This window comes from Heterodontus francisci, chromosome 7, assembly GCF_036365525.1.
Source record: "Heterodontus francisci isolate sHetFra1 chromosome 7, sHetFra1.hap1, whole genome shotgun sequence".
NCBI lineage: Eukaryota > Metazoa > Chordata > Chondrichthyes > Heterodontiformes > Heterodontidae > Heterodontus > Heterodontus francisci.
Genome location: NC_090377.1, coordinates 69,826,835 through 69,839,932, shown reverse-complemented (window position 1 = coordinate 69,839,932; position 13,098 = coordinate 69,826,835). Strand labels below are relative to the sequence as shown.

At 45.6% G+C, this 13,098-nt stretch overlaps 1 protein-coding gene across 4 annotated transcripts in view; it reads left to right on the top strand.

Annotated features, from left to right (window-relative positions):
- erich2 (glutamate-rich 2) overlaps positions 1 to 13,098 on the top strand; it is a 232,441-nt gene that overhangs the window by 17,224 nt on the left and 202,119 nt on the right. The window contains exon 3 of one of the 4 annotated variants that reach the window (XM_068035363.1): positions 1,358 to 1,462. The exons of the other annotated variants lie outside the window; for them this stretch is intronic. Within the exon in view, the coding sequence (XP_067891464.1) occupies positions 1,441 to 1,462 (22 nt within the window). The 5' untranslated portion in view covers positions 1,358 to 1,440. The remainder of the gene's footprint in view (positions 1 to 1,357; positions 1,463 to 13,098) is intronic. 4 annotated transcript variants of the gene reach the window in all.

Here is a 13,098-nt window from a genome sequence, read left to right as displayed (position 1 = left end):
GGGAGGGTGTTTGCATGTTATGGAAGAATGGTAGGGTGTCACTGGATTTTGGGAGTAGTGGGAGTGTTGTGTTGCAATTTGAAAGCAGCAATGTTGGGATCTAAAATTACTAGTGAATGATCCTAGAATGAGTTGGAAGCAGTGTACACTGGGGGAATCCTATGACGTTGGAGAACTGGGAGGGAAATTGCAGGATCTGGGAGCACTGAGAAGAAGATTCATGTTGGTGTGTGTGAGTAGTGGGAGAAGATTTCAGTATGTAGGAGCTTTGGCATGTGAAAGAACATGGAGAAGGTGGCTAAGGTATGGGAATATTGGAATGGGCATCCCGTGATCTGGGAGTATTGATGGGGTGTTGTGTTTGCGAGCTTTGGGAAGAAGGATCTCTATGTCTGGGAGAACTGCAGAGGGGCCATGTGGGATGTGGAAGTCGTGGTGGTTCAGGGATGTGTGAACCATAGAACAGGGGTCCTGAGGACTTTGATCAGTGGCACAGTTATCAAGATCTGGAAATTTTTATGGCTGGTATTTGGGTCCAGATGTATTGGTAGGGCATTCTGGGATTCAGGAGTTAGAAGTGGGCTGTGGTATTTGGGAGCATTTGGAGGGAGGATCTGAGATCTGGTTGCAATGAAGGAGGCCCAGGATCTGTTGGCACCAGGAGGTAAAATCTGCCAGTTATAATGAGGGGGCCAAGGATAATGTGGTCTGACCATTCACTGCCCTCTGTGGGCTTGTCAGATGACACCGCACCCCCCCCCCCCCCCCCCACCCCTTCCATGTTCTTCTTCCACAGTAATCTGGCTGTAAACTTGTGGCGTCTGACTGGTTTTGGCCCCTTTTGGCCCATCAGGACTTTTAAAGTGCAGTTGCTGGCTGTCAGATGGATTTATGTGATTTTAAAGCACTATTACAGTATTTTCTAATACAGTTTGTACTTTAAAGTCACTAAAACAGGTGAACTGGCAGACAGCTGGCAGTGGTATATTTGGGACCAAGCTATAGTGGGGGTGCTGATTCGGTGACAGGCAAAAGAGACTTTATTTGGGGACTACGAGAGACAGTATTTTGGGTAGACAGCAGTTGGAATGTTTAGGTTAGAGGAGAGGCTAATGTTGGTAAATACTGTAATGGCACATCTTGTGCTTTAGAATCACAAATACAAGCTATCAAGGCCATATTGGAAATCTGAATGGGCCGAAAGGGGCTGTGAGTAGTTGAGATTGAGGAGTTGTGGTTGGGGTTGGTTAACTCTCATATGGTTCTGGTAGAAGTAGTAAAGATGGCAGTTGAACCTGGGAACAGGGAGTAGTTGTAAAACATCTTTTTAAAAGTTTTAATTTACTTTGCTTTGCAGGCCGGCTGGGTTAAGGATGCAGGGAGACAGCAACTGTAGAACAGAGTGGGGAACAGGTTTCAGTGGACCACACAGTGAGTCACATGGTACAAATCAGGCACAAAGGCAAGTATGAGAAATAGGGTTAAAATTAGCAAGTTTTAAGTGTAGCAGAAAAGAATTACAGAAAAAGTGTGACTGGTAAGATTTAAAGGAGGTAAGTGTTACACTTTTAACAAGTGCACCTTATACTCAAAACTTTTCCCTTCCATGGCATTGTTTACAAGTCAGTGGAAATACTGTCTTTCCCTTTCTTGTGACCACATACTCAACTCCCTCCCCCCCTCCCTCCCCCCATGGTAGACTTGGTTGAGCCAACTAAATTGATATGAAATATTTATTTACAGAACTAAAAGTTTGTTTCAGAGCACTGAGCTGAGAAAGAGGCTTTTAGTTTGTGAAGATACTTAAGGCTCGATTTTTATTCTGCCCCCTTATCAGGAATGGGACAGGTGGATGGTAAAAATGGTGGTTGAGTGCTTTTTGCTTCTTGCTGCATTTGCAACATGTTCATGCCCACTGCCATTTTAACTTCCGGATATTCAACAGCATTGGGACCACCCACCGCAGGCAAATGGGCACCTCATTAATAGTTGAATATTGGGGGCTGATGACATTGTTCAGACACTGATGCAATTTTAACTACCGATCGCGGCAGTGATGCCTAATGCTGGAGTTGCCAGAAAAAGTTGGTGGCAAGCAGGATTGTGACCAGCGGAGGCCCATTTAAGCCCAGTTAAGTTGATGTTTCCTTCTGGGCTAGGGGGAACAGGAGTGCTCCTATGGCTCCCAGAAGGAAAGCCCTGCCCCAGACTTCCGTTCCCTTCCCCTCCCACGACTGCAGTTGCCCCCCCCACCCATCACTGACCTTCGTGCTGGGTCCCGGTGGCTCAAAATTTTGTTACTGCTAGCCAGCCTTCATGTTATTCCCTTCAAGTTTGGGCAGGAGTTAGTTTTGGATTGTTTACATGAGGAGTTAGCGGAATGGCTTGATTTGTCGCCCTTTTCGGACAACACAGGACGTAGCTATGCCCAGAGTTAAAATCAGCCTTTAGATAGAACACTCGGCATTTGTATAGTATAATTTTAAGAATATGGTTCCTCCAAGGGAGATTTTGTTGCATCAAAGGTGCAAAATAAAAGCCTATTTCAAAGCACTGAGGTGAGAAAGACGCTTTCAGTTTATTAAGGCAGCCAAAAATTCAATACTGTATATTTGATTGTAATAATCACTTTAAACATTTGCATAGCTCGCTGCTGATAATCCTGGATGAAAAGAGGACACATCAGGTAAAAGATTTCATGAGTAAGGAGAGGTGGAGATAAGTGGTAAAGGGCCAGGGGAGTTGCAAGGTTAGGGGAGGGTTGAGGCCTGAGGTTGTTTGGATAAATACCCTTGGCTCGCTGTACACATGCTTGACGTCATGATATGTAAATAAAGGCTTTTGGCAGTAGCCATTTTATGCACCGCATGGAACATGGTGTCAGAAGTGAGTAGCTAGGATATGAGAGGATTTTGATAGCTGTAAGACAGCTGGCCGATGTGCAAAACATCAGAGAATATTGTGCAGTTCCAGTAGGAAAAGTTTTAATTTCAAAAAATCTTCTGTCTGTAACTTTGCACAGGACATTGACAGCTGGGTAAGTCATTTTGGTTTGGAATTTTCCAGTGCCTGCTCCTATGGACTTGAAGGGAGATTTGAGAGGGAATTGGCAATTCTTTTAATCTCAATGGCAGAATTATGAAGTTGCCACAGAGTTGGACAAGAAACCCGAATGGATATCATTGATGGGGAAGGAATGTTACAAGCGGTATTGCACCCTAGATCTCATTGAGGAGAGGAAAAGCAAGACTTGATAGATTTTGGAGGCCTTGAAATCCCACTTTGAACCCTCCACTAATGTCATTTATGAACGCTATGTGTTTAACACTAGAGCTCAGGAAGAGAGGGAAAATATTGATCAGTATGTGACTGTACTGAGATGTCTAGCTGAATCTTGTGAGTTTGAGCAACTGAAAGATGATCTCATCAGAGATAGGATTGTCTTAAGAATGAGAGATCCCGCTGTGAGAGCACATCTGCTGCGAGAAGAGAAGCTTACTCTCAAGAAAGCTATTCACATGTGCAGAAGCTCTGAAGTGGCTAATCAACAGCTGAAGAGTATTGATGGAAGAATCAACAAGGCTGTGCACTATGCTGAGAGGCAGTAAAGTCTTCCAAGGGCCCGCAGAAAGATTAAGGCCAGAGTACTGGATATAAATTCTGTGGGACACCACAAGAAGGAAAAGGAAACATGTCCAGCATGGGGACAGCAGTGCTTTAACTGCAAGAAGCTGAATCACTTTGCACACAACTGTTTTGCTAGAAAGAAGAAAAGCAAGCCTGTAAAGATGGTTGATGGAGAGATATCAGAAGATGATTCTGACGAATCATTCTACAACCTAGAACATGTTGACACTGTCAAGTCTCGAGGTAGAAAGTGGTTTGTGACTGTTGGAATGACGACTGCAGAAGTAGAGTATTAAGCTCTTTCTCTTCTCTTTCCACAGATGCTGCCAGACCTGCTGAGTGAATCCAGCATTTCTTGTTTTTGTTTCAGATTTCTAGCATCCGCAGTATTTTGCTTTTATATTAGAGTATTAAGCTGATGTGAGATGTCAGATAGACACTCGTTCTACATGCAACATCATGAACTTTGCAGACTTGTGTGAAATTGCACAAGATGGTGACCCAAATATGAAGCAATTGACGGTAATGTTGAGGCTCTAAGATGGAACGATGCTGACCCCAAGAGAACAAACCAAGCTGAGAGTTCAATGCAACAGGAAGAAAGAAGAACTTCAGTTCAAGATAGTGGACATTAAGCAAACACCCCTCATCTCAGCTGAAACAAATCAAAAGCTTGGACTGGTAACCTTCCATGTACCAGAAGAGATTTGCAGTGTTTCGCATGACACTAAGCCATTCACTGCTGAACAGATCCTGACCGATTACAAAGATGTTTTCGCTGGTCCTGGATGCCTTCCTGGAGAATGTCATCTCAAAGTAAATGAGAGTGTGAGGCCAACTCAACATCTTCCGAGCAGAGTTCCAGCTGTCCTGAAGTCTAGTCTGAAAGACAAGATAGAGGAGCTTGAAAAGATGGGAGTAATGAAGAAAGTGACGACTCCTACAGACTGGATTAGCAGCATGGTAGCAGTGAAAAAACCTGGAAACTTGAGGGTGTGTTTAGATCCAAAGGACCTTAATAAAGCTTTGAAGATATATCACTACCCTATACCAACCATTGAAGAGATTCTACCTCAACTTGTCAAGGCATAGGTCTTTACTACCCTAGACACTAAGGATAGATACTGGCAAGTGAAGTTGGATGAAAGCAGCATCTTTCTGACTACTTTCTGGATGCCATTTGGGAGGTACAGATGGTTGCGCAAGCTGTTTGGCATTTCTACTGCTTCAGAAGAGTACCAATGCAGACAGCACGAGATAGTCGATGGTTTACCGGGAGTAGAAGCAGCAACGGATGATCTTTTAGTCTATGGAAGACGCCATTGCAGACCAAGTAAGATTGCTGGAGAGGGAGAGTCAGATGAACCTGAAGCTGAACAAGAAAATGTTGCAGCTGAAGATGACTGAATTCAAGTACATAGGACATGTACTGACAGCTAAAGGACTTCGCGCTGATGCTGATAATTTGAGCAGAGATGTAGCAACCGACAGATGTGAAGGCAGTTCAACGATTTGTTGGATTTGCGAACTACCTAGCCAAGTTCTTGCCCAATCTATTGTCAGAGTGTGAACCTCTACGCAAGCTCACTGTAAAGGATGTTCAATAGTACTGGGGCACAGAACAAGAAGCAGCTTTCACTCGCATCAAACAACGAGTGATGACAATGCCAGTGCTGAGTTACTATGTTGTCTACGAATAAGTCACCGTGCAGTGTGATGCCAGTGTAACAGGACTTGGAGCAACCCTCATGCAGCAAGGACAACCAGTTGTGTTTGCATCCAGAGTTTTAATGTAAACTGAACGATGCTATGCACAGATCAAGAAAGGGTGCCTGGCTGTTGCCTTTACTTGTGAGCATTTCAGCTAGTACTTGTTTGGGAGAGAGAAAGTGATGGTAGAGTCTGACCACTAGTCACTTTAAAGCAGCTTTCTCAAACCGCTTCTATCTGCTCCAAAGTATTGCAAAGGATCTTACTTTGTTTGCAGAGATATCACTTGGAAGTGAAGTACAATTAAGGGAAACAGATGTACATTGTTGACATCATGTGGAGAGTTGCGCTCCCTTTGAAGGAAGTTGATGATGCTAGTACAGAGTGTGAAATCTTCCAGATTCAACAAGAAGCAGCAGCATAACATGTTCTGGAAGCCATTAACCCAGCAGAGACATTGAATCTGACAGACAAGTGTCTTGCTTAGATCAAGCAAACTACACAATGAGATGGAACTCTTCACGTGGTACAGGAAGCTGTGATGAAAGGATGGCCTGAAACCATCAAGGATATACCTGTTGTTCTAAGAGAGTATTGGGCATACAGAGATGAAGTGACTGCCCAAGATGGCATTTTGTACGAAGGGACTAGGGTCATTATCCCTAATGAGATGCTGAAGCACGTTCACGCAAGCTATCAAGGAATCGAGTCGAGTCTGAAGAAGGCAAGCTAAGTGCTCAACTGGCCAAACATGAATACGGAGATTAAGGACCACATCAGCCAGTGCAGTGCTTGTAATGAACATTAAGCTGAGCAAGCTAAAGAGCCCTTCATGACCAGATAGACCATGGATGAAGCTTAGAGTAGACCTCTTCACTCTCACTGGAACTGAATATCTCATCACAGTCAGCTACTATTTTGATTGCTGGGAGTTAGACCACCTGACATCAATTACTACCAGTAACATCGTAGAATGCCTGAAAGCACACTTCAGTCATCATGGCATGCCCAACATTGTGATGAGCGATAATAAAAGCAGAATACTGTAGATGCTAGAAATCTGAAATAAAACAAAAGTGCTGGAAATACTCAGCAGGTCAGGCAGCATCTCTGAAGAGCGAAGCAGAGTTAATGTTTTAGGTCTGTGACCTTTCTTTTGGCAGTAGCCATTTCATGCACCATATGGAACAGAGATGGTAGGCTTGAGGCCCGACCACAACTACTGAGGATAGGAAACTTGGTAGCTGGGAAGTGAGTTCGCCTGGCTTGAGGCCTGAAATTGGAATTTGTGCCTAAAGGTAGGAATGGGATTTAGCTACCCCAAAAATTGAATGGAGGACAATGGGTAAACCCAAAATTTGGACTGAGGGGAGTGGATAAATCTGAAAATTGGTTAAGGGAGACATGTCAAAAGAACAAATTTATAGGTTGACCTGGGAAATCTGACTGTGGGGAGGTCACAGCAGCGTCACCCAGTGCTAAAAGGCCTACGAGGTTCTAGGAAGACAGGAACGGACATAGGCGATTCAGCCCCCTTGAGCCTGTTCCAATATTCAATCAGATCAAAACTAATCTTATTCTATATTCCTTGACACTCTCACCTAACAAAAATCTATTGATTTCAGTCTTGAAAATTTCAATTGACTTAGAATCTACATGCTTTTGGGGAAGAGAGTTCCAGATTTGCACCACCCTTTGTGTGAAAAAGTGCTTTCTGATTTCACTCCTGATTAACAGCTCTAATTTTAGTTATGCACCTTCTGGATTCTCTCACCAGTGGAAGTACCAACCCTATCAAATCCCTTTATCATTTTAAACACCTCAATTAGATTATCCCCCAACCTTCTAGACTAGAGGGAATAGAAGCCACTATTTTGCAGCTTGTCCTCATAATTTAACCCTTTAAGCTCTGATATAATTCTGGTGAATCTGTGCTGTACTCTTGCCAACATATCCTTCCTGAGAAGCAGTGCCCAAAACTATATATTAGAAAAGACAGAAAATGTGACAACCAAGTAGATAAACATAGGTTTTAAACCTTGTGAACGTAAACATAGAGACTGAAAAATGTGGCATACAAAGTAAGGTGCTCAGGAATGCATTTTATATGCAAAATTATCTGGGGCACTAATCAATTAGCATTGTGGGGAAGGGACTGCCTTGAGATCTAGGAGCAGTAGGAAGGGGACTGTTGTTGGGAAGAACTGGGATGGGGTTAGACTCTTGAAAATATTTAAGGAGAATTCTAGGATTTGGAAGTGATTTGGAGGTTCTGGGAACACTGAAGGGTAAGATTCTGAGAGCACTGGGACACAGTCTGGGATATTGGGACAAGGGTCCTGGGATCTGAAGACATTGAAGAAGGTGGTCTCATAGTCTGTGAACATTAGCTATGGTTCTGGGATGGGTGAACACTGAAAATGCATTCTTGGTGTGTGAAATGGTTCCCAAGGATTTAGGCAATGGGGAGAAAATCTGTAAAGGGTCCACCACCAATGCACAGTGACAGCAGTGTGTACCATACACAAGATGCACTGCAGCAACTCGCCAAGCCTCCTTCGACAGCACCTTCCAAGTCCACAACCTCTACCACCAAGAAAGACAAAGGCAGCATGGAAACATCACATTGAGGATACTCTCCATTGTGTTGTGTGGCACTACGACCATACTAAATGGGATAGATTTCAAACAGATCTAGCAACGCAAAACTGGGCTTCCATGAGGCGCTGTGGGCCATCAACAACGGCAGAATTGTACTCAACCACAATCTGCAATCACATGGCCCGGCATATACCGCACTCTGCCATTACCTTCAAGCCAGGAGATCAACCCTGGTTCAATAAAGAGTGCAGGAGGGCATGCCAGGAACAGCACCAGGCATACCTCAAAAGAAGGCTAGTGAAGCGACAACCCAGGACTACTTGCGTTCCAAACAGCATAAGCAGCATGCAATAGACAGAGCTAAGCGATCCCACAACCAACGGATCAGGTCTAAGCTCTGCAGTCCTGCCACATCCAGTCATGAATCGTGGTGGACAATTAAACATCTAACTGGAGGAGGTGGCTCCACAAATGACCCTTCCTCAATGATGGGGGAGCCCAGCACATCAGTGCAAAAGACCAGGCTGAAGCATTTGCAGTCATCTTCAGCCAGCAGTGCTGAGTAGATGATCCATCTTGGCCTCCTCCTGAAGTCAACAGCATCACAAATGCCAGTCTTCAGCAATTCGATTCATTCTGCGTGATATCAAGAAATGACTGAAGGCACTAAATACTGCAAAGGCTATGGGCCCTGACAGAATTCCGGCAATAGTACTGAAGACCTGTGTTCCAGAACTAGCCGTGCCCCTAGCCAAGCTGTTCCGGTACAGCTCCAACACTGGCATCTACCAGACAATGTGGAAAATTCCCCAGGTATGTCCTGTACACAAAAAGCAGGACAAATCCAACCCGGCCAATTACCACCCCATCAGTCTACACTCGATCAACAGTAAAGTGATGGAAGGTGTCGTTGACAGTGCTAGCAAGCGCCACTAGCTTAGCAATAACTTGCTCACTGACGCTCAGTTTGAGTTCCACCAGGACCACTCGGCTCCTGACCTCATTACAGCCTTGGTTCAAACATGGACAAAAGAGCTGAACTCAAGAGGTGAGATGAGGTGAGAGTGACTGCCCTTGACATCAGGGCAGCATTTGATCGAGTATGGCATCAGGGAGCCCAAGCAAAACTGGAGTCAATGGGAATCAGGGGGAAAACTCCCCACTGGTTGGAGTCTTACCTAGCGCAAAGGAAGATGGTTGTGGTTGCTGGAGGTCAATCATCGCAGCTCCAGGACATCACTGCAGGAGTTCCTCAGGGTAGCGTCCTAGACTGCTTCATCAATGATCTTCCCTCCATCATAAGGTCAGAAGTGGGGATGTTCGCTGGTGATTGCACAATGTTCAGCACCATTCGTGACTCCTCAGATACTGAGGCAGTCCGTGTAGAAATGCAGCAAGACCTGAACAATATCCAGGCTTGGCCTGATAAGTGGCAAGTAACATTCGCGCCACATAAGTGCCAGGAAATGACCATCTCCAACAAGGGAGAAGCTAACCATCTCCCCTTGACATTCAATGGCATTATGATTGCTTAATCCCCCACTATCAACATCCTAGGGGTTACCATTGACCAGAAACTGAACTGGAGTAGCAAGGTGATTGGTTGGTGAGTCACTGCTGTTAGGGAATAGCTCTAAATAGCTAGGTAAATATCTCAGATAAGAAAAAAAAAGGGGGAAAGTTTTTTTTTAAAAAAAAAACCTCTGGTGATAAGGTGAGTACCACTAAAGTGTTTTTTTTAAATTCAGTGTAGCTTATTAAGGACTTTAGATTGTAGTGGGTAGAACAAGGCCCCTAATGTAATTAGTATTTTTTAAAGGGAGTAACTAAATTAATTTAAAGGTGAGTCATGGCAGGAGAGCTCAGCCCCGTGATATGCTGCTCCTGCGCTATGTGGGAAATCAGGGACGCTTCCAGTGTCTCAGATGACCATGTGTGCAGGAAGTGTATCCATCTGCAGCTACTGGCCACCCGCATTACGGAGCTGGAGCTGCGGGTGGATTCACTGTGGAGCATCCGCGATGCTGAGGACGTCGTGGATAGCACATTTAGTGAGGTGGTCACACCGTAGATAATGGCTGTACAGGCAGAAAAGGGATGGATGACCACCAGACGGAGTAGTAGGCGCAGGCAGGTAGTGCAGGAGTCTCCTGTGGCCATCCCCCTCTCAAACAGATATACCGCTTTGGATACTGTTGGGGGAATGACCTCCCAGGGGAAAGCAGCAACAGCCAGGTCCGTGGCACCACGGAGGGCTCTTTCGCACAGCAGGGGAGGAAAAGGGGTGGAAGAGCAAGAGTGATAGGGGATTCTATCGTAAGGAGTGCAGATAGGTATTTCTGTGGCCGCAAACGAGGCTCCAGGATGGTATGTTGCCTCCCTGGTGCTAGTGTCAAGGATGTCTCGGAGTGGCTGGAGGACATCCTGAAAGGGGAGGGTGAGCAGCCAGAGGTCATGGTCCATATGGTACTAACAACATAGGCAGGAAGAGAGATGAGGTCCTGCAAAGTGAATATAGGGAGTTAGGCAGAAGGTTAAAAAGCAGGACCTCTAGGGTTGTAATTTCAGGATTACTCCATGTGCCACGCGCTAGTGAGGGGAGGAATAGGAGGATAAGGCAAATGAATGCATGGCTGAAGAGCTGGTGTAGGCAGGAGGGCTTCAGCTACTTGGATCATTGGGATCTCGTCTGGTGCAGAGGTGACCTGTACAAGAGGGACGGGTTGCATCTGAACTGGAAGGGGACCAACATCCTTGCAGGGAAGTTTGCTAGTACTACTCGGGAGGGTTTAAACTCGGCAGGGGGGTGGGACCCAAAGTAGTAGTCTCTCCAATGAGATAGTTGAGACAAACGTAGAGGTTAAAGCAAGCAAGTCCATTAGGCAGGCCAGGCAGGGGCAGGACAGGGAGTGTGGAAGGACTGGTAGGCTAAACTGCATTTACTTTAATGCAAGAAGCCTTACAGGTAAGGCAGATGAACTCAGAGCATTGATCGGTACATGGGATTGTGATATTATAGCTATTACGGAAACGTGGTTGAGGGATGGGCAGGACTGGCAGCTCGATGTTCCGGGTACCGATGCTTCAGGTGTGACAGAGGTGGAGGTAAGAGAGGAGGGGGAGTTGCACTATTGATTAGGGAGGACATCACGACAGTACTTGGAGAGGATATCCCGGGGGGAACGTCCAGCGAGGCCATATGGGTAGAACTTAGAAATAAGAAAGGGGTGATCACTTTGATGGGATTATACTATAGCCCCACAATAGTCAGAGGGAATTGCAGGAGGATATATGTAAGGAAATCACAGATAGGTGTAGGAATTATAGGGTTGGAATAGTAGGTGATTTTAACATCCCTAATATTGACTGGGACTGCCTTGGTGCTAAGGGATCAGATGGGGAAGAATTTGTTAAGTGTGTCCAGGATGGTTTTCTGAAGCAGTATGTGGATGGCCGTACTGGAGAAGGGGCTACACTCGACCTCCTCTTAGGAAATGAGGCTGGGCAGGTGGTTGATGTGTCAGTGGGGGAGCACTTTGGGACCAGTGACCATAACTCTTTTAGCTTCAAGATAGTTATGGAAAAGGATAGGACTGGTCCTCAGGTTGAAGTCCTAAATTGGGGGAAGGCTAATTTCGATGGCATCAGACAGGAGCTCTCAAAAGTTGAATGGGAGAGACTGTTTACAGGTAAAGGGACGTCTGGCAAGTGGGAGGCTTTTAAAAGTGAGATAGGATGAGTTCAGGGCCGGCATGCTCCTGTTAGATGGAAGGGCAAGGCTGGCAAGTTTAGGGAATCTTGGTTGACAAGGGATATTGAGGGTCTGGTCAGGACAAAGAAGGAGGCATATGTCAGGTATAGGCAGCTGGGATCAAGCGAGTCCCTCGAGGAGTATAGGGGATGTAGGAGTACACTTAAGAAGGAAATTATGAGGGCGAAAAGGGGCCATGAGATTTTCCTGGCAGATAAGATAAAGGAGAATCCTAAAAGATTCTATAAGTAGATTAAGAGTAGCTAGGGAGAGAGTGGGTCCCCTTAAGGATCAGTGTGGTAACCTATGTGTGGAGCCATGGGAAATGGGCGAGGTCTTAAATGAATACTTCTCGTCTGTATTTACCGTGGAGAAGGTCATGGAAGCTAGTGAGTTCAAGGGAGGAAACAGTGATATCCTGGAGCATTGCAAAGGAGGAGCTGTTGGAGGTTTTGAAGCGCGTTAAGGTGGATAAATCCCCAGCGCCTGACCAGTTGTATCCTAGGATGCTATGGGAAGCAAGGGAGGAGATTGCTGGGGCCCTGGCAGAGATTTTTGTATCATCGTTAGCCACAGGTGAGGTACAGGAAGACTGGAGGATAGCTAATGTTGTGCCTTTATTTAAGAAGGGCAGCAGGGATAAGCCAGGGAACTACAGCCTTACATCAGTGGTGGGAAAGTTATTGGAAGGGATTCTGAGAGACAGGATTTATATGCATTTGGAAAGGCAAGGTCTGATTAGGGATAGTCAGCATGGCTTTGTGCATGGAAAATCATGTCTCACGAATTTGATTGAGTTTTTTGACCAAGAGGGTTGACGAGGGCAGGGCGATGGACATTGTCTACATGGACTTTAGCAAGGCCTTTGACAAGGTATGGCATGGTAGGCTGGTCCGGAAGGTTCGAACACATGGGATCCAGGGTGAGCTAGCCAATTGGATACAAAATTGGCTTGGTGATAGGAGGCAGAGGGTGGTCGTGGAGGGTTGTTTTTCAGATTGGAGGCTGGTGACCAGTGGTGTGCCGCAGGGATCAGTGCTGGGCCCTCTGTTATTTGTCATATATATTAATGGCTTGGATGTGAATGTAAGGGGCATGATTAGTAAGTTTGCAGATGACACCAAAATTGGTGGTATAGTGGACAGTGAAGAAGGTTGTCTAAGGTTACAACAGGATATAGATCAACTGGGAAAGTGGGCAAGGGATTGGCAAATGGAATTTAATGCAGACAAGTGCGAAGTGATGCATTTTGGGAAGTTAAACCAGGGCAGGACCTATACAGTGAAAGTCAGGACCCTGGGGAGTGTTGTTGAGCAGAGAGACCTTGGGGTGCAAGTACATAGTTCCCTGAAAGTGGCAACACAGGTAGACAGGGTGGTGAAGAAGGTGTATGGCATGCTTGCCTTCAT